Consider the following 22,052-nt stretch of genomic DNA (forward strand, 5'->3'; position numbering starts at 1 on the left):
AGCCGGTCAGAATCTCTGGAATCCTAGGAGCCGGTCAGAATCTCTGGAATCCTAGGAGCCGGTCAGAATCTCTGGAATCCTAGGAGCCGGTCAGAATCTCTGGAATCCTAGGAGCCGGTCAGAATCTCTGGAATCCTAGGAGCCGGTCAGAATCTCTGGAATCCTAGGAGCCGGTCAGAATCTCTGGAATCCTAGGAGCCGGTCAGAATCTCTGGAATCCTAGGAGCCGGTCAGAATCTCTGGAATCCTAGGAGCCGGTCAGAATCTCTGGAATCCTAGGAGCCGGTCAGAATCTCTGGAATCCTAGGAGCCAGTCAGAATCTCTGGAATCCTAGGAGCCAGTCAGAATCTCTTGATTTGACAAGGAGATAACTTTAACACACACATTCATGAAGTCGTGTTTCCACTACTAACCCTTTTCTCCTTTTCTAAATTTTTATTGCTGTTTTTAAATGCTAGAATGGTCGTTCATGAACACAAATGTTCGACAATAAAACAGTATTGCAAAACAGAACTATCATGTATTAAAATTGAAAACCATTATTTAATTTTAAAAAACAGTAACAAATAATACTTAATAAAGGAAATGTCCTTTTTAAAACCAATATGCTAATTACTTAACCTTCCACCTGACATTGTTTATACATAGGTAGCATATAAAAAAAGACAGTGCATCTATTGTGTGAAATTGAATTAACTTGAAATAGAGCATTTTGATTTGACAGTTAGTGCATGAAATGGGCATTTTTGTATTTATTCATATAACAATTATGTATAAAAAAAATATAAAAATTATGTATAACAATTATGTATAAAAAATATAAAAATTATGTATAACAATTATATATAAAAAAAATATAAAAATTATGTATAACAATTATGTATAAAAAAAATACAAAAATTATGTATAACAATTATATATAAAAAAATATAAAAATTATGTATAACAATTATATATAAAAAAAATATAAAAATTATGTATAACAATTATGTATAAAAAAAATATAAAAATTATGTATAACAATTATGTATAAAAAAAATATAAAAATTATGTATAACAATTATGTATAAAAGAATATAAAAATTATGTATAACAATTATATATAAAAAACATAAAAATTATAAAACATAAAAATAATATTAAAAAATTAAAAATTCTTGAAGCGTCATATATTAGAATCCTTAAACCCATTATAAATGATATCGCATTCGAGAAAAGCAGTAACGTTCTAAAATGTCTTACGTAGTTCGTAGTGGACGGACTCTGTTAAGTGTCCACAAACTTGCTGATTTTAATACTCGAATTTTTAATCGACTTTTCATTGACTATATATGTTTTAACTCATCATCACCTGACGCCGTTTACTGTATCTTTTAGTTTTCACTTTTAATTCTCATTTTCGCTCCTTCGCACTTTTACTTAAACACCTGAAGATGATTCGTGGACGAATCGAAAGCAATCGTGACAGCAACAACTATGAAACTTGTATTAATATATTTGATTTTTATATAAAAAAAAAGATTATACGGAAAATTGAAAAATTAAAAAAAAGAATCATAAAGCAAAGTGTCTCCGTTGCATTTAATATTTGCTTGAATATATATATATATATATATATATATATATATATATATATATTTACTATAATAATTAAATACCTACAGACTCTATTGGTTCATCCTTTTGGAAATCTTCAGTGCAGGGTCTCATGATTAACACCAGTCGATAGATTCGAACTCGGCAACACAAGCCATCTCTGGCTTGATTAGCAAAGACCGCATCCATTCAGCTACCATTAACCGTGTGAAATAACGTTGAATTTAATTTAAAATGTCTTTTACTTCAGTCAGAGTGATCTAATCGTTATATGATGATCTATGCATAAGAGCTAAATTGACCGACTTAATTCAACTGAAAGTGCTCAACGATAAGAAACGAGTTTCATATTAGTCCTCACGCGAAAGAGCAGGACACAAAATGTTTTAAATAATAATAATAAAATAATAGAATAACAATAACAAAGATTTTACAAAGTAAGGTATTAAATTTTTATACCTTACTTTGTAAAATTTATAAAAGTGCACTTTGAAGATATATAAATTTCAAATTGAATGTTGTACCTTTATTTTTAAAGCCTATAGTAAAAACATTTTGTTTAACAATTTTCATGCCTTGGATTTAGTCTAAAAAAGTTATTTTAAAGTTTTTGTTAAAAAAAAAATTCAGATTTTCTCGTAATTCAGGCCTGTATTACAAAGAGGGTGTTGCAAAAAAAAAAAATGAGTTGTGGTGTGAGGAGAAATACAAATTGAAATAGAGAGAAGGAGAGTTTTAAAATATAATCTTAAAAAGATAAGATACAAGTCAGAAAAGCATTTCATCCAACGCATGAAAATTGTTAAACAAAATGTTTTTACTATAGGCTTTAAAAATAAAGGTACAAGATTCAATTTGAAATTTATTTATCTTCAAAGTGCACTTTTATAAATTTTACAATGTAAGGTATAAAAGTTTGATTTAAATTGAATCAAAAAAATTACCTTGGATTTATTTTATGTAATGTACATTTTGGTGCACTTTAAAAACATCTTTCATCTAGCAATTAATGATATAGATATAAAATTTTTAATGATTTTACTTTTTTTTGTGCGCTTTTTAATAACATTTGCCTCAACGAGAACATGCTGCCTAAAGATACCATATATATATATATATATATATATATAGATATATATATATGGTATCTTTAGGCAGCATATCAAAACATCGTTAAACTCACTACTCGTTCAAGCAGCCGCCAATAGCATAATGGTTAGGAGCCTTGACTGCCGTATAAAACGGTCGGGTTTCAATCCTGGCTTGATGTAGTTGCCTGTCTAGCCGCACTGATGAGCTGTGAAACAGCGAAACAGTACTGTATGTGGATGACTATAATGCTCCTCACCTTGAGTTGAGCATATTGAGAAGTGAAAAACGAATTACCATTAGCATATAAGCGACGCTCTTTGTATAAACAAATCGAGCGGAGGTATTTCGGACGATATCAAAACATCGTTAAACTCACTACTCGTTCAAGCAGCCGCCAATAGCGTAATGGTTAGGAGCCTTGACTGCCGTATAAAACGGTCGGGTTTCAATCCTGGCTTGAGGTAGTTGCCTGTCTAGCCGCACTGATGAGCTGTGAAACAGCGAAACAGTACTGTATGTGGATGACTATATATATATATATATATATATATACGTTTTATTTTTTATTACCGTATCTTTCTGTTAAGTTACATTATTGTTTCAGCTACCCGGCCGTATTTTGGTCATCTGTAGCTTCCTCATACTTTTACAGAAAACGGGTTCGAATCTATCGACTGGTCTTAATCCTGTCACCCTGCACTGATGATTCCCAAAAGGATGAAACACTAGTGTCTGTAAGTGTTTAATAATTATTATTGTATATATTAATTATATTATTATTATATATATATATATGATAATAATTATTAAACACCTACAGACACTAGTGTTTCATCATTTCGGCAATCATCAGTGCAGGGTGACACGATTAAGACCAGTCGATAGATTCGAACCCGGCGACAGAGGCCATAACTGCCTTCATTAGCAAGGGCCTATCCCATTCGGCCACTATTAACCACAAGAAATACTGTTGAATTTAAACCTTTTCTTTTAATGTTTTTTAACACCCGTCAGAGTGATCTAAGCATCATATGATGATTTACACATGCGAGCTAAATTGACTGAAAATGCTCAACAATAAGAAACGAGTTTCTGAAAAGGGGCTGACATAATTATTTACTATAATAATTATTAAATACCTACAGACACTAGTGTTTCATCCTTTCGGGAATCATCAGTGCAGGATGACACGATTAACACCAGTCAATAGATTTGAACCCAGCGACAGAAGCTATCCCTTGCTTCATTAACAAGGACCTAATCCATTCAGCCACTATTAACTGCGGGAAATACTGTTGAATTTAAACATTTATTTTTTAAATGCTTTTTAACGTCTGTCAGTTTATTATTATTATAATTATTAAATACCTACAGACTATATATATATATATATATATATATATATATATAAATATATATTGCAGATTTTGTATTTAAATTTCTTTCAGAAAATATAATTTTCAAAGCAAAAATTTATTGCTTGAATAAGGAAGACAACATTTAAAGTAATTTCCTTAATCCATGTTCATTATTTTTACTCGAGTATATATCAGTTAATATCTTATGTTTTTAGATAGTGATGTGGTTCTTAATTGATTAACTGTGTCGGATATACACTCGAGAGTCAAAACAATGAAAAGAATATTCTCTTCTCATAGCTCTAGTCATTAGCAAAATATTTATTCTGGGTTGACATAATTTTGCTATTTAGCACATACATTGAAAAAAATATTTAAAAGCACATAGAAAAGGAAAAATGGATTGCAAAAAAAAAAAGGATATGAGGTTCAGGTATCCGATTAGAATGGTAATTCTCGCCAACAGGACTAAGTAGTATTGGATCTGCCATATTTGATTCTGCCTTGCCACTGAAATACAAAATTTTTCCATATGTGTCATTCATATAATGTAAAGCAAATTTGAATATATTTCATCACTATATCTGTGTTTCATATTTTTCAAAACGATATTAACAATGAAACTAGGACTTCATGCTTCCATAATCACGTTGACACACCGGTTCTTGTTAGATCACTAAAGTTAAGCAATGTTGAGCCTAGTCAGTATTCAAATGGGTGACCATTTGGGAATTCCAGGTGCTGTATGTGCCCTCCACTTATTTTGGTATTGTTTCCAGTCGTCCTCGACCTCTCCTTGCGACTGGACTCAAGCAGTGCCGATTGAGGAGAGCTGTGGTTGGGGGATTGTACAACCCTTGCTCAGATTTACATGTGCAGCAACTCTTACAGAGGGTATCCATTGTCTTTTGAGAGTGCATGGAGGCTTCCATTTCCAATCATCAGTGTAAGAAAGTGATAATTACTGCTGCTCAGGAGACTTTAATCCAGTCACAAAGCCACCCTTGACTTCATAGGCTAGAATCAAAAGAATTGAAGGAAATCAAGTGCCTATAAATGCTGTGTCGGTAGGTATTCATGGTGAGCAGTCAGAGAGTATTCAACAATCCTATGTCAGAAATTCTCTGAAAAACACTCCACTTGAATTTCTTAAAGGGGCTTTATAACTATAATATTCATAATATTTTTCTAATAAATATTAACACTTAATTTATACGTTTCATCCTTCCGCAATCATCAGTATAGGAAATGATAATTACTGCTGGTCTAGAGATTCGAACCCAGTTACAAAACCATGCTTGATTTTGTGGAAAAAGCAATTAAAACACACAAGAGATTGGCCGGTTTTGTTCAACTGATTTCATTAATCCAACTGAAACTGCTCAATCGCTCGTTTGTTTTTATTTGTCTTGTGTTTAATTGTTCTTCTAATCTATCTTTCATGCATTTTGTCTCTACAATATTTCAATTGTGTATTTTTTTAATATTATTTTTTAATGGAAAGGTTTAAGATGCCTTTTGGAGTTTTAGAGGTGGTTTTTTTGGGGGGGAGGGCGAAATATTTTGGGATTTGATCATTAAGTTATGGTTTTAGAATTAAGTAAAATAGATAGGAACACGTGCATATATATATTATCTTTTATGCGTATAGTATTTAATAATAAAAAGATTTAATAAAAAAAAAAAAAAAAATTTTAATTTACTAATAAAAAAAAAAAATTAAAAAATATGTGCCATCTATTATACTAGCCTGGGTGCCCGGCGTTTAAAAGTGTGTGTTGAGCAAAAAAAAAAAAAGTTGTAGTAGGCAGGCAAGCTCGAACCCGTCACACGAAGGCGGAAAAGAAAGTGGAGGTGTGTGTGAGGGTGTTGGTTGAGCAGAAAAAAAGGAAAATTGCAAGCGGAAAAAAAAAACAAACAAAACGAATAGTAAACAGGCTCGAACTCGTAACGCACCAGAGGAAAAAGAGTTGAAAAAAAAAAACTGTCCTACCGATGTGCCTACCGTGGTTGTGACGTCACTGGTGGTCAAAATAACGCCTTTTATGCGACGTCATGGGCGCGAGTGTTGAATGACTTGCAAAAGATGTCAGCGAAAAAACTGATCCTCCTTGTAGAAAATTGCCCAGTTGAGAGTGAAGAAATTAATATTTTTGTCCAATTTTTCGATATTTGTTGTCCGAAGGGTCGAGCTTGAAAATGATACCGATCTTGTGAAAATCCGTCTTTTTTTGCGAGACATACAAGCATACATACTTACATTTAAGCAGACAGGTAAGATTTATAGACTAGCGGGGGTACCCGGCGTTGACCGGGTGTGTGTGTGTGTAGGGGTGGGGTAAAGAATAAGCGGAGTAATAACCCTGTTTAAACGTTTTTTTTTTTAAATCGGAAAAAACTAAACAAAAAAAATCAGCGAACCGGCGTAAAACTTCTTTAAAAAAATCGGATAAACAAAAACCTGAAAAAAAAAAAAATGAAAAAAAAAATGGTATAAATAACTTTGTTTCAATATTAAAAGTTTAAAAATCGAAAAAAATATATATTTGATAACTGGGATTGAACCTGCAATCTTAAGATAACAACGCTGTCAATTAATCAAGTGCGCTATGAACGCGTGGACGAATCTAGGTCGGTTTTTATAATATTTAAACGAATTCAAGGTACAGTGTCTTTCGCGCGTGTTGACGCATGCTTAGAAGCCATCTTGTCATGGAGATACGATTTTTTCACACCCCCTCCCTGTAAAAAAGAGTCGTCATGGATGAAAGATTGAATGTTTTTGGCCAATTTTTCGATATTTTTCAGCCGAAGGTTCAAGCTTGAAATTATACCTATCTCATGAAAATCCGTCGCCTTTGTCGAAAGTTTTTGAGATACATACATACATACACACACACATTTTCGCTTGTATATAGATGTCTGTTTAAATGTATGTATATATGTATGTTTGTATGTCTGCCTAAAACTTTCAACAGAGTCAACGAATTTTCACAAGACCAGTATCGTTTTGAAGCTCGACCCTTTGGACAACAAATATCGAAAAATTGGCTAAAAACATTAATTCTTTCACCCTCAACTGGGAACTTTTCTACAAGGAGGGGGTCGCTTTTTTCGCCGATATTTTCAAAAGTCATCCCCTCGTTTTGATTGACAAGCCTTAATTTAAATCTTCACCACTTCCGGTTTGGCGATGGGCGCAATGGCAAAGACGTCAGTTTTTTGGGGGTTTTTTTTGAGGCGGGGGTCACATTCTTTTCCTCCTTCACAATACGGGTTCAAGCCCGCCTGCCTACTACCGCCGGACACCCAAGCTAGTAAAAAATAAAGGGTGGCTCCTTAACACACACACACACACACGCATATATATATATATATATATATATATATATATATATATATATATATACACTCGGGGGGTTTTTTATTCAAAAGTAATGGACTAGTGAATTCAACGAGGCTGTTAGATAGTGCTCAATAAAAAGAGCTGATAATGCTTGTTTATTATTATATAAACATGCTCACATCCCGCTGCTACAAACAGCCACTTGTTTCAATCAAACAACAGATATCATCAGGCAGCGACTTGACTATTCAAATGTTCAATGAATAATAACGATTAATAAGATTATTATTCATTAAACTTTTAAATAGTCAAGTCGCTGCCTGATGATATCTGTTGTTTGATTGAAACAAGTGGCTGTTTGTAGCAGCGGGATGTGAGCATGTTTATATAATAATAAACAAATATATATATATATATATATATATATATATATATATATAAACAAAAAGAGCTTATGGTTCTTAATAAAATGTTAAGGTAGTGGAAGAAAAATAAATAAGAGCATTTCGAAGCTGTTAATGCTGCTAAAAACAATAACATCAACAAATCTTAAATTTAAATGCCAGAAAAACACTGCATTCAAGTGGTGAGCTATTGTAACTCATTGGTAAACTGACAGACAGCAGATGCTGGTCTCATGAATTCGATCCTTGCTATAACCCATGCTGATGTAGGCTGGATGCCAGAAACATGCATGTCTATGGATATACCTTTTATACACATCATATTTAATAATAAAACAAATAAATAAAAATTTCCCATGACAAAATAAGGGCGACTTACACACATATATATATATATATATATATATATATATATATATACTGTGTTCGTCCCTTATATATGTGTGTGTGTGAATGAGTCCCCCTTATATATAAAGCTAAACGTCTGTGTTTTTGATCACGAATAGGCTCCTATATGGTTGACTATTATAGAAAACTGATCACATATAATGATAGAAGATGTATCGAGACACAGGAATGGATATGTTTGATCTGGCATAATGATGATTCATTAAAATTGTGGGGTCTGCGTACGCGCCTGGTCCACAAAGTATGAAAATAAAAAATTTAAAAAAAAACGTTTACAAGTGTTTTTGATATAGATGTACATAATAATACTTTGATAAGTATGTTTTATCTTAAATAGGGATGGTATAATAAAATTGTGGGATCTGCATTCGCACCTGGCCTCCATAGAATGGAAATAGGCACAAACTTTAGTAAAGACTTTTTATATCTATCTGCATAAGTATACTTTGATAATTATGTTTCAGTTTGAAAAAATATGGTAGGATGTTTTTGAACCAAGGCAAAGATGGGTATTTTTGCTAGTATATATGAAAAGAGCTTATAGCTCTTTAAAAAATTCCAAGTTAGTAGGAAAAAAATATTATTTTGAAGCTGTTAATATCGCTAAAAACAACAGAATCTTGTATTACGAATAATAATAATAATAATATACACACACGTACACACACATATATATATATAAAATTAGTAGATAGATGAATAAAATAAATACAGTAAAAATAATAATAATAAACTTAGATATTAAGATAATAAATAATAATCATATGCTTGACAAAACAACGTGCAATTTTAGAAAGTAATAATTACCCTTTTGCATCTTATATAACGGTTTAGTAATAGAATTCCAAATGTAAGGGTGATAACTCCAGGGGAAAAAAAGTTATTAAACTTATTTTGTCGGGACAAATTAATTTAGTGTAGGTAAATCATGAATATTAAATTAATAATGATTTTTTTTGTTTAGTTTTATTTAAATAGTAATGTTATCCTGACGCTCCGCACTTCTTTATTTACATTGGAAGTGACGTCACACAAATCTTATAATAGGGATGGCTACAATTGTAAAAAATAATTTGTTTTATTTTTCTTTCATTTTGAGCTCCTTTTTTCTCCCGTTTGTTTTTGTTTTCTACAATTAATAAACCAGTTTACAAGTAAATTCAATCTTGGAAACTACTCGTTTGCCGTAATTTTAAACGTTATTTTCATTTTCAGCGACCCCGAAAACCTTTAAGAGTGGTAATTTTAAAGGAATTTGAGGGTGGAGTAATTCTTCATATTTACCTTTTTTTTTAATTGAATTGTTAGGTGAAAGTACAGAATAGTTACAATACACCCTCCCTTCCCCATGTTAAATAATGGGTTTCTAAATAATAGCGTTAAAAAATAGCTCGGGTCGTAAAGTGCAGGAGGACTGCAGGGCAGGAGTGCAGGTGCAGGAGTACCTATAAAAGGTAACGCCGGATCGGAAAAAGAGCTCAAAATGAAAATAAAATAAATTCTCCGCTCAAAATAAGAAATGGGAGAAAAAAAAAAAAAAAGTTAAATTCTCGGCTGTGTTAGTAATTAAAAACTAAAACAAATTCTCAAAATGAAAAGAAATGTTAGATTCTCCGCTCAAATACCAATATAACAAATGGGAGAGAGAGAAAAATTAAATTCGCTAAAACAAATTATTTTTTACTTGTAAACTGGTTTATTAATTGTAGAAAACAAAAACAAACGGGAGAAAAAAGGAGCTCAAAATGAAAGAAAAATAAAACAAATTATTTTTACAATTGTAGCCATCCGTATTATAAGATTTGTGTGATGTCACTTCCAATGTAAATAAAGAAGTGCGGAGCGTCAGGATAACCAATAGTAAATATTTTAATATTATCAGGATGAGATTTTAGAGGACTGCATCAATTTAATGTAAACATTTATTTACGAAAGGAATAAATATGTATTGTTGATAGTTCACTATTTTTTGTGGGTAATTTTAGTTTCGTAAATTAAGAACTTTTGATGGCCTCATGAATCTGATTAAATTTAAGATGTTTTTTATTAATATTTTGCGAATAACATCTCCTACAGTTTGTGAATAACTTCTTGCTTTTAATTTGGACTCAAATACGAAATCTTAGAAATATGGCTGAAATCTCGTGGGCTTTGAATTCAATTGAATTTTTTTTTTTCAGAAGGATGCCTATGTATTCTGTAAAAAGTTTGTTTTTTTTTATTCTTATGATTTTGCAAACTTTAAAAGATTTCCATTTTCTTTCATCAACATTTTTTTTCTTTGCCATATTCTTTTTAGTCCAAAGAAATAAAATTTCTCCGTTTTTTTTTTTTTTTTTTTTTTGTTTTTTTTTTTTTTTGTTTTTGCTTTTTTCCAAGGAACACATGTCGGTCTCTGATGAGTTGTTTGGTGAACTTTTGCTATTCAACAAAACATGTGTAAGACCTACTACATAAATATATGAATGAAATACTATAAGTGAAATAAATACATCTTCTGATTTTGGAATGATAAATAACGATATATATAAATATATATGTATATAATATTAAGAGTAAGCCTCGTAACTCTTGCTTCTCTTATTTTGTTCTTTAGTCCTCGTATAAGCGATATTTCTGACATAGAGGGGAAAATTGCTGTTTTCTGGTTTGGAATCTATCTATGTAGCATTTCTTGTCAACTAGTTATTGACCTTAAAGTGATATTTTTTTATCCTTACATCAAGTGGCTTCATGCTTTGTCTGCAGCGATTTCCATCAAAATATACTTTATTAATTTTTCTTTTTTTTTTTTTTCTTTTAACAGGTGATGTCCCATTGAAATACAACTTGGAGCAAGTCTATGTCTTAATCCGACATGGCGACCGTACACCGATGCATTCTTTTCGGAATCACCCAAACCCGACACTAGGTTGCCGCATTGACCAACAACTGTTTGCTGCCCACAGCCCCTACTTGGAGGGCTTTCTACCCACGATGATTGCATTTCAGGGTAAACAACACCCAGCGAGCGGTTTCAGGAATTGGGCTCTCTACCCAAACCACCAGATTTGTGACGGCTCCCAATTAACCGGACTCGGGGTCCTTCAGCATCTTCAAATCGGAGAATTTCTCAAAGACAACTATGTACACCGATGGCGCTTGTTCGGAAACGCCTACAATGCACGGAAGGTGTACATCCGAAGTACGGAGTATTCACGAACTTACCAAAGTGCCATTGCCTTTCTCTATGGATTCCTGCCGCACTTTAACCTGACGGAGCTGCTAATCGAACGCTCCTCGAACCTTTTGATGTGCTCAGAACGTTTTTTTGGGTCCTCCTGCCATTGCCCGGTCATTCATGCCCTGAAACAGTCAACCGATCGGCTCGCATCGTTTCTTATTCAAAACAATTCCCAATATTTCTACTTGGCTCAAAAGATAGCCTCGGTTTATAATATCAAAGTCGGTCAGCTTCCGTGGGCTAGTGCTATGATGGATGTGTTTATGTTCTATGCCTGTCACAATATCACCCTTCCTTGCAATACTAAGGGCCAGTGCGTGGATTGGATGGTATTGGACAATCTTTGGGAGCACCTCGACCAAAATGGCATCCGACAGGTAACCACAGACAGCACTAACCTGAAGCGACACCGTCTAGCCACACACCCTTTCCTGTATGAAATCGTGCAGTCAATGAAGACCTACATGAAAGGGAATTCCATAACAAAGTTTCAGTTATACTCTGGTCATGACGTTACGGTAACTCCTGTGTTGACTGCCTTGGGGGCACACACCGGCAAGTGGCCCCCCTATGCTTCCAGGATCGTATTTGAACTCTACAGTCATCGGCGGAACCGGCAAAAGCGATACTATGTTCGGATTTTGTACAACGGACAGGATATAACAAATCTAACGCCGTTTTGCAGTTTTGCTACGAACGATAATCTCTGTCCATTTGAAAAATTTTCAACTTTTATAATTAAAGACAGTCTACGAAAAATAGGAATTTCAGACTACAAAGACGCATGCCGACAGGGGTTGCCTCCAACGGAAATTAAATAAACGGGGGGAAAAAAAGTGTATATATATATATATATATATATATATATATATATATATATATATATATAAATTAAAGGATGCATGTAAGTTAGTGTGCATGTTTGGACTGAGATATATATATATATATATATATATATACACTGAGATATATATATATATATATATATATATATATATATATATACACACACAAAAAAAAACACGCAAGAAAAATTTTGTTAAGATGACACCTTATTCCGTTATAAAGAATAAGATTTGGCTTAAATTAAAGTGTAGTATCTGTTCTGATACTAAATTTCACTCGTTCTGTCCTTGATCAGTGGAAGGAGAGATCCTTTTCGAATGAAGAAATCTTTTTGTCCCAACCCAGATTGCCCCCTTTTTTTTAGAGGGAGCTAGATTTTCCCCTACATTAAAAACCTATCTTGTGTCCAACTCTGCCCTAGTGCGGATACAAGTAAGTAGGGACGCATATAAAACGGTCAGAATAATTTTATCCATCTTAACAGATAAAGGTGTTGTCTCAAAAAGAGGTCTCAATAAAAAAAATATAACGTTCTTTGTATATATTTATCAAATTTAATTGACATGGTATAATAATTGGTTGAATACGACGGACAAGGAAATATGTAAGATTTATTTATTTATTTATTTTTTGGGTTTTGTTTTTTAAAAAATACGGTTTGAAAAAAAAATGTATATTTTTAGATTAAACAAATAAGATAGATAAGAAATATACATCAAATAATAAATGTTTGCTTTTTTATTTTGTGTATATTGAAGCAGTTAGTTTCCAAAATGGCTGCCAAATTTTATTAACTAGTCACGACTGGGTTTTTAATTTTTTTTTGTTTTTGTTTTGTTTTGTTTGTTTGTTTTGTTTTTTTGTTTGTTTGTTTTTTTGCAACAGTAACAAACAAATTTATCCACTTATTTGTTGTCTGATTTTTTTTTTTTAGAATTTCCTTTATTAATTTATTTTGAAAATACCAATTTGTTTCTGGTTTTTGCAGAGTTCTTTTTTTTTTCTTTTTTTTCCATCTTAACTTTGCACTTTGGGTTTGTTGTATGAAAGACAATTTCATTTACGATAGCCCATGTTTGATACGTCACTATTTAATTTGTAATATATTTCAGCTTAATTTCGGGTGCTTGTTAAAATATAGTCGACAAATCGATTTTTTTAAATATATCGTTTTAAGCAAAAAAAAACAATATTATGTACGTAATTGTCATGTCGAAAATAGTAGCATATCCAAAAATTACGAAAAGTCATCGAGCAGAACAACTGCTATTGTATATATTTTTTAATTGGAATTAATTATTGAAATAAGTATTATTTATTAATTTATTTATTGCGGACTATCATCCTCATCTTTATTAGATGTTATTTCACGACGTTTCAGCCAACTATATCTCTGGCCTTTGTCAGGTGGGGTATCCTGTCGCGGTTACCGCCTGACGAAGGTCAGAGGAATAGTTGGTCGAAACATTGTGAAACAACAACTAATAAAGATGAGGATAATAGTCCGCAATAAATAAACTGCTATTGTGTTTTTAGTTAAAGTCTATCGCTATAGAGAACAACTATTGCCTCCATGACACAAGTAATCTAAAATATTCCTTTCAGAGTTATGTCCCCTGCATTTAGACTCCTACTGCCTACTTTATAATATCTAAAAAAAAAAAAAAAATGCGATTTTACCCAATTTTCTGTAAAAATTACTTTTAACTAGAAATAACTTTCTATTTGATGAGTTTTCGTAATTTTTGGATATATTACTACTTTCAACATGACAATTAAGTACATAACATTGTTTTTGCTTAAAACGACATATTTATAAGAAATCGATTTGTCGACAGGCACCTAATTTTTAATTAACTGTTTTAGTACTTATCCAAAACTGTTCCCCTGCCCCAATGAAAAAGCAAAGAAAACCTGATGCATGTAGCTGTGACGGAAAGAAAATATTATAGATAAAAAAAATCATCTAAATTGTCGCAGTAGTTTTATTTTTATAAAGAAAATCGTTTTCAAGTGAATTGGAGTTTTGCCAGTGTACCCCCCTCTTATGTTAAGAATGGCTTTCTAAAATCTCAATTTGGATTCATCTCTTTTCTTCTTTCCGGCAGTTTTCAAGAAGGCATAAGATTGTTGCTTGTAATTTAGCCATAAAATTTGATTCTCTTATTTAAATATAAAACTATTTGATCAATTTACGTGGTCTGTTAGCTTCACAGTTAACATTATTCGAGGTTCCAACCTCCACAATCAATCTGGCAGAAACTAAGCCATTTCGATGTCGGACTGATGCAAAATGTTCCATGTAGCTCTAGGAAGTCCATCCTCCTAGGCCTTGCCTCCTAGCTTTCAGGAGGGGCAAGTTTATTGCTTGCCGCTGGAGATGCTCTCACCGGGGAATGCCAATATGGCTACGCAGGCATGTTTTTGCAGGCCCGATATGCTCCTCTTGGAGCACTGACTCATTTTCCCACCTTCTGACATTGTCGCATCCTCTCAAGGTAGAAAAGAGGGAAATATTGATCAATTTACATATTATTTTTAATCCAATATTTTCCTTTGATCATCGTTACGTACATCATACAGATTTTTTATTTATTTTTTTTTTTTTTTCATATGGGGTGAATTCTGGACCAACCGTTTGTTTCTTAGAAAACAAAACATACCCTTCCTTAATCCTACCACTAACCCCAAGTTCAGTTGACAACAAATTAATACTTGTGAAAACTAGGTACGTGCACTAATATGGCTGAAACTGATAGGGGGCATGGTTTTGAAAGATGGCTTATCATAATTTTTTATAGGTTTCTGATTACTTTTTGATTATCTAAAGTTATTTTCTAAAAAGAAAAAAAATATTTTTACATGTGAAAAAAAAAAGTTATGAATTTTTTTTTTTTTTTTTTTTTTTTTCCACAACGGTGGCAGAAAATAAAAAATTAAACCAAATTTGGAAGTTAAATAAATTCATTGTAAAAATCCCTTGAAATATAAATAGTAGCTTTTTAGACTATTTCAAAGTAAAGTAAAATCTACAGATATTGAATTAAAAAAAAAAAAACTTGTTTATACAGAAAATTATCTTCAAAAGGGATAGTTCATTAACAGTTTTAGCTTCACACAATCAAAACAAATGAAAAGTCGTCATGAAGCCCAAAAGAAAAAAATGCTAAAAGTTAATTTTATTTTAAAATTTATAGAGAATCGAAACATTATTATACATTAATTTCTGTATGTTTTTTTTTTTTTTTTTTGAGGATTATAAAAAAAATTCATTAATTTATGCAGTTTTATTTGTTGTAATCAAAAGGAAGTTGTTATTTAATTAGAATATTTATTTACTTTTTACACAATGACTCGATTTATTTTCAAATGTAGTTTAATGATAAATTAAATAAATCCTTTTTAAAATAAAATAAAAGTGTATTTTAAGTGTGAAAAAAAGTCAGTTAAAATCACTTATTACTATTATTATGACAATTTATTCATTGCAGATATGAGCAAAAACAAGTTATTAATAATTAAAGAATACGATGGGTTCGATGCAAATCCTGTTTGTTTTCTTCTTTTTTTTTTGTTACAATTTTGTCTAAGTTAATCGTTATTACAAATAATACCATTTTTTTAAATTATATTTTTAATATTGATCCTGGATCTCATTTCTTTTTCAATTATTTTATTTTCAGGATTATCAAAGAAAATTTTTTTACTAAAGTTTACATCATCATGCGTACAAGAAAAATATTAGAATATTACGGTTGAAATTTTCGTAAGAATTGTTATCACTAAAATCACATGCATTTTTTTTTTTTTTTTTTGTGTTCAGTTATATTAGTTTTTGGTGAAAATATTAAATGAACCATGTTATATTCAATGATAATATCGATAGTTTGAGAAATTAATTTTTCTTCAAGTTATATTGATTTTAACACGGATTTAGTCTTTTTCGTAATATTCTTGAAATGTATTTTTGTTTAATTTAATTGTTGACATCTCCAATGCTTTATTTTGATTTTTTTTTTTTTTTTTTAAGGAAAGATTCGTGCGTTTTGAGGTATTTTTTAACTTTAACTTTAGCAAAGGTGTTTTTGTTTACTAAAAATAATACATTTTCATTGAAATTAAAAAAACTAAATAACGAGTTCGTTATATTCTGTGATTGTTAATTAATAAATACTGAAATTTTTATTACAATAGGTTGATTTCCTGCATTTTGGTGAATTTTTAAATGAAGGGGAGGGGTCATAATGTTTATGCATTTTAGGGATTGGCCATTCATTTTGCACGTACCTAGTGAAAGCAAATCCATGTTTATCAGTAAAATTGTTCGCAAAAAATCAGGAAACAAATTGTGAGTTAATTTACTTTGTCATCGCTGCGATAAACAGACAACACCTAGTCGATGAAATTCGGCAGACAATTTTATGCTAATCGCTTCAATATATCCTTACTTAATGTAGTTAAAAGATATGTTGTTTTTATTTGTTTGTTTGTTTGTCTTTCTTGGGGGGGGGCGTTCAGAGACTTGTCGAGCTCATCCTAAGGGGGATAACTCTAATTTACAAAATCCTTTTTCTCAAAGGGAGATAACTTATGCTGTCCTTATGATATTTATGTAAGGAAGTTTCTTGTTTTAGCTTTTAGATCCAAATTTGCAAGTAATTACACATTATTGAAATAATAATTAATAATGATCATAAAATTTGATTTTATATGTACTAGCTTAGGTACGTGTCTATATCGAATTTCTGAAGAACATCTAAATAAATATTTTTAATCTATTTTTTATTTAAAAAAAAAAATATTCCAGTGATTGATGATCTATACCGGTTAGAAAGTAACTGGAACGTTATAGCAAAAATAAAAGGGGAAAAATTGTGAGATTTAAACCCACTGTGCATAGAATATTGGAATTTTTTATCTGCATGGCCATGGATCAAAAAAAAAATGGCAGCGCTTCTGGTTTCTTTGCAGACATGGGAAATTTAAAAGTGATTTTCAATCTTTTAAATAGATGGATAAAAATGTCATTTCTGTCCGGAATTAAAATTTATGAAAGTATTATCGTACATTTGTGCTTCTAAACAACAACAACAACAACAAATGTTTTAATCAGATTTTTACGATTCTATAAAGAAAAAAAAACTTCATGTCTGTCATAACTTGTATTAATGAATAATTGCTGACTATATATATATATATATATATATATATATATATATATATATATATATATATATATTAATATTACTATGTGGTACTTGTGAAAAAGAACTCCCAGCAAAGTGCTCAATCATAAAGAATTCAATATAAGAACATAGTATTTATTTTTAAAATTTTTTTACAGAAGGTCAGAAAAACATCAGTACCATCAGTTTCAAATCCGATATTAGTGGACCAGTTTACGATCGAAAAATATAACATTCTCTTCAGTCTCCATGTAAGAGAGCGTAGACGCGCATATAACAGCTGCTGCATGCAAATGACCGAGCCGTGTGCGAGGTGATGTCATAGCAAGGAACGAAAAAGATTATAAGAGAAACGGGAGAGATAGACATGTTACAGGTGGCCCAAATACGATAGGAAAAGACGCGTGCTAAACATGGTCAAACAGGAATGGAGTGCCACTTGTTTGACATGGCAAATTCTCGTTAAGCACAATGGAGTGCGAGAGGACTTTTGGACAAGAGACAAAGCATTATTCTGAAAAGTACCTGTAAATAAATGTCTGTTTCAACTGGAAATAAAGTAAGTTGAATTATTTCTCAGTCTTTGTTGCCTTATGACGGTGCCTACATGTTAACATGTGTGTAACATTACATCCGTTTATATCTGAATATATAACAGATATAAACAGAGACTGAAGAGAATCCGAGATTTTTGGACCAGAAACTGATCCCTTGATATAAGATTTGAAACCAATGGTACCGATGTTTTTCTAATCTTCTGTAAAGTTTATCTATCTATCTATATTAGTATTTTGGTGGGTTTATATTGATAGTGTTAAGATTCAAACCTATTGGTTTCTTCGGAGAAAAATATGGCAAAGTCTCCATTCATTAACTGTTTGACAGGCTGTTTGTATGACTGCCATCCGGTGAACTGATGCAATTTCCTGGTCAGAAATAAAACAAGTAAATTAAGGAAGAAAACTAAAAAAAAAAAGAATAGAAAATTCTAAGTTTGTTGTCATTTTTTTATGGTTTCGCGTTTAGTTACAGCACTTGGCTTCGAAGAAACCAGTAGGCAAAAAAAATCAATGACACTGTCAGTGTCAGCCAATGAAACAAACTTATAAATACACAGTCTCTACTGATAACTATTTTAGTATTGAGCACTATTTCTTTGGAGATATACTAACTTTATTACTAAGTAATAACCTTAAATTTAATCATATATATATATATATATATATATATATATATATATATATATATATATATATATATATATAATTATTTCCACAATCAAATAACACTGCAGCTTACACAAACTACAACAGTCACAGACCTGAAAGTATACACTCCAGTTTCACCCTCCTTTTGGACTCATCAGTAAAACATGTCTGAACTCAAGATTCGAAACCAGAGTCACTTGAATTTGAGGTAAGTATCCTGCCATTGCCGATCAAATGAAAAATGGTAAACATTTACTGCCAACCTCAGCCAGATTTAACACAGTCAGAAAGTGTGAATGTCCAACCAGCACTCCTAAAGAGCCTAAAGCGGTCAGGCCTAGCAAAAATTGCCTGGGCATCCCCATCGGCATTCCTCGGTAGCGGCGTCTTAGGCAACAAGCAATAAACTTGCTCCTCCAAAATGCTGGTTGGCAAGGCCTGGGAGGGTGGACCTTCTAGGTAATACTAAGGCGGCATACCTCATCTGCTGGGTTGATTATCAAGAACAGATTCTTGACTAGTACTTTCTACCCAAGTCTCCAAGCAACTGAAGCAGCAAAGGAGATTCCTCCTTTAACATTAAAGTGATTCTGGTTTCGAATCTTGAGTTCGAATATGTTATACTGGTGTACCCAAAAGGATGCTGAAATGCAGCTTTCATGGTTTGTGTGAGCTGCGGCATTGTTTGATTGTGGGAAGAATTATTCATATCATCTCATATTCAAAACTAAAAATCTAATATATCTATCTGTATAGGATGACAAAAAATATTTAGTTGATGGAAAGAATCGCAGGAATAATTTTTTTTATCTTGAAAGAAAATGAAGAATAAGTGAAATTTTTAGTTTTCCTTGGTTTCATTTCAAATGAGACTAACTTTGAGGATTATAATTTAATTTTTTCACCTTCCCTTAAAAATGAATTTTGCGTTTCTGTTTCAAAAACAGAGATTGTTACAATCAAACATTATTTGTATCATTTCGATTATTCGAACTACTGTTCGCATCGAGTTTTATTTTCACGTTTTAGTCAATGTAATCTCATATCCTTCTGTTGTGTATCTAGTCAAACTCGGGAATCTGTGTGAAATTTCGAATGGAACCATCTATTTAATCTGACGGAGGTAACGTGCTCTCGTTTCATAATAGTAATTCGAAATTGTATTTTGAGTACTGCCTGAACCTGCGGATTGAACCTTCAACCTTTAAAAGAGTGTAACTAACAGCTGATTTTATCAAGTACTTTATCCACTATGCCACGGGTCACAGATTTTGTAGTTTGACACAAAGATTCTCGAGTTCAACAAAATACACCTGAAGATTATCTGAGCTTACATCGATCGAAACGTTGTGCAAATAATATTCAAGATGAGAACAGTAGTTTGAAGAATCGAAATGATATGACAAATTAATCCTCGTCTCAAAATTTCAATCAAACATTAGTTCAAAAGTTAAATTAACTTATTTTAGACATGTCAGCGATTCGTTTTCGACAATCAGTCTTATAGTGGTTTTGTTGCTGTCGGGCTGAGGTGTGGCCCTGTTCAGTCTCAGGAGGTCCATCCTCACGAGTTTTACCTTTTCTCTGAGACAGGGTTAGTTTATTTCTAATCACCTGAGGTATCCCTACTCGGGAATACAAACAAGCCTGCTAAGGCATTTTCTGTAATCCAACTCTACACCTGACCTTGTGCCTAACATCCTGGAGCAGTAAATAAGATAAATTCAAGACAAAAGAATAAAGAGGAAAGGGGACAAAAGAAGAATGATCCCTAATTCCCTTATGCCACAGTGGCAATTTGCTTTGCTGGGAGTAAAGAAAAAAAATGGGGAAGTGAAATGGCCTCTGAAATTTTTAACCAAGTTAACATAATAATTTTTAACCAAGTTAACATAATAATTTTTAACCAAGTGTCTCCTAATAAGATGTTCATCGAAAGAGCTCTAGAGAATAATTTTCCGTTCCATATATTTAAGACTATTAACAAATTTTGTAACTTGAAACATGTTTTGAAATCCATGTTTGGATTCTTCAGCTTATTGACTTCATCTTGAGTGTCATTTTCACAACGTTTTGATGGATGTAACCTCCGACCTTCATCGGGTGTATCTTGTCGAACTTTGCAACGTTTCTGTCAAACTCAGGAATCTGAATGGAGTTTCGAACGGAACCCTTTATTTAATCAAATTTGATTTTAAATGGACTAGCTTAAGTACGTGTCTATCCCGAATTTCTCAAGAACATCTAAATAAATATTTTTCCTCTATTTTTTTATTGAAAAAAAAATAAAAAATTAATTCTAGTGTTATTCATTGAAGACGATCCATATCGATTAGAAAATAACTGGAACGTTATAGCAAACGGGGAGTAGCATACTCTCGTTCCATCAGCCATGACTAGATAGAAGTCCTAAGTAATTCACAATTGTATTTTTCGGTCGCCCACACTGAGAATTGAACCTTCAACCTCCAGGAGAATATCACTTTTACAGTTGATTGAGACTGTTGGTAAAGCATTGTCAGAATCGTTCCTGAAAATTCTTCAATAAATCTCGTGTAGAATTGCTTAGATTGTCTCCTGTATTGTTTCGTTTGAATCCTCGCGAATTTGAAGATGATCTCAAATTAAAAAAAAAAAAAACTTTTTCTTTAGGTGTCCTCAAATGAAAATAGTCACAAGGCCTTAAATATGGTGAACTAGGTGGTCAACCCATGTCTTTCACTTCATTCAGATCAAACGCCTATAAATGTCTTTATCAACTGCACCACGGGCCCGTGGCACAGTTGATAGAGACATTGAATCTCTACAGTTCCAGATGAGCATTGTCTGAAGATAGCGGTTTCAATCCTACCCAAAGCCGGCCAAAGGCTTACTTGGCCAAAACGTGGTGAGATGACAACAACAACGGATGACAGTAATTGCTGAGAATGTGGTTAGGATATCCGTCGCAGTTACCACCTGACGAAGGCCAGAGGAATAGTTGGCCGAAACGTCGTGAAACAACAACTAATAAAGATGAGAATAATAGTCCGCAATAAATTAATATAAATAATACTCATCTCAATAATAAATTCCAATTAAAAATAGTCATTCAAATAATTTATGAAGACGACGAAAATGATTAAGCTTAGACTTCTAAAGGAGACCTGTCCTACATCATTATTGCTGCACACATATGCATATATATATATATAATAAAATAAAAATTACAATTAAATTTACCAAAATGATCCAAGATGGTAAAATTAAAGTATATTATAAATATTAAAGAATTAATATTTATAAAATTATCTTGAAGTTATACATTTGGATTTTACCGTCACTGGATTTTTTATCTTCCACCAGATTCTTCACCATATTCCCTTTGCTTCACTTTTTTTGTTT

The 22,052-nt window shown here is 32.1% G+C and overlaps 1 protein-coding gene across 1 annotated transcript in view; it reads left to right on the forward strand.

Moving 5' to 3' along the window:
* The window catches only part of LOC145255763 (2-phosphoxylose phosphatase 1-like), a 175,735-nt gene extending 162,928 nt beyond the window's left edge, over window positions 1–12,807 (forward strand). The window contains exon 3 of the mRNA XM_080114424.1: window positions 11,012–12,807. Within this exon, the coding sequence (XP_079970550.1) occupies window positions 11,012–12,249 (1,238 nt within the window). The 3' untranslated portion in view covers window positions 12,250–12,807. The remainder of the gene's footprint in view (window positions 1–11,011) is intronic.
* Window positions 12,808–22,052: the final 9,245 nt, after the last annotated feature.

Source organism: Euprymna scolopes, chromosome 31 (assembly GCF_053919585.1).
Source record: "Euprymna scolopes isolate OS-2025 chromosome 31, ASM5391958v1, whole genome shotgun sequence".
NCBI lineage: Eukaryota > Metazoa > Mollusca > Cephalopoda > Sepiida > Sepiolidae > Euprymna > Euprymna scolopes.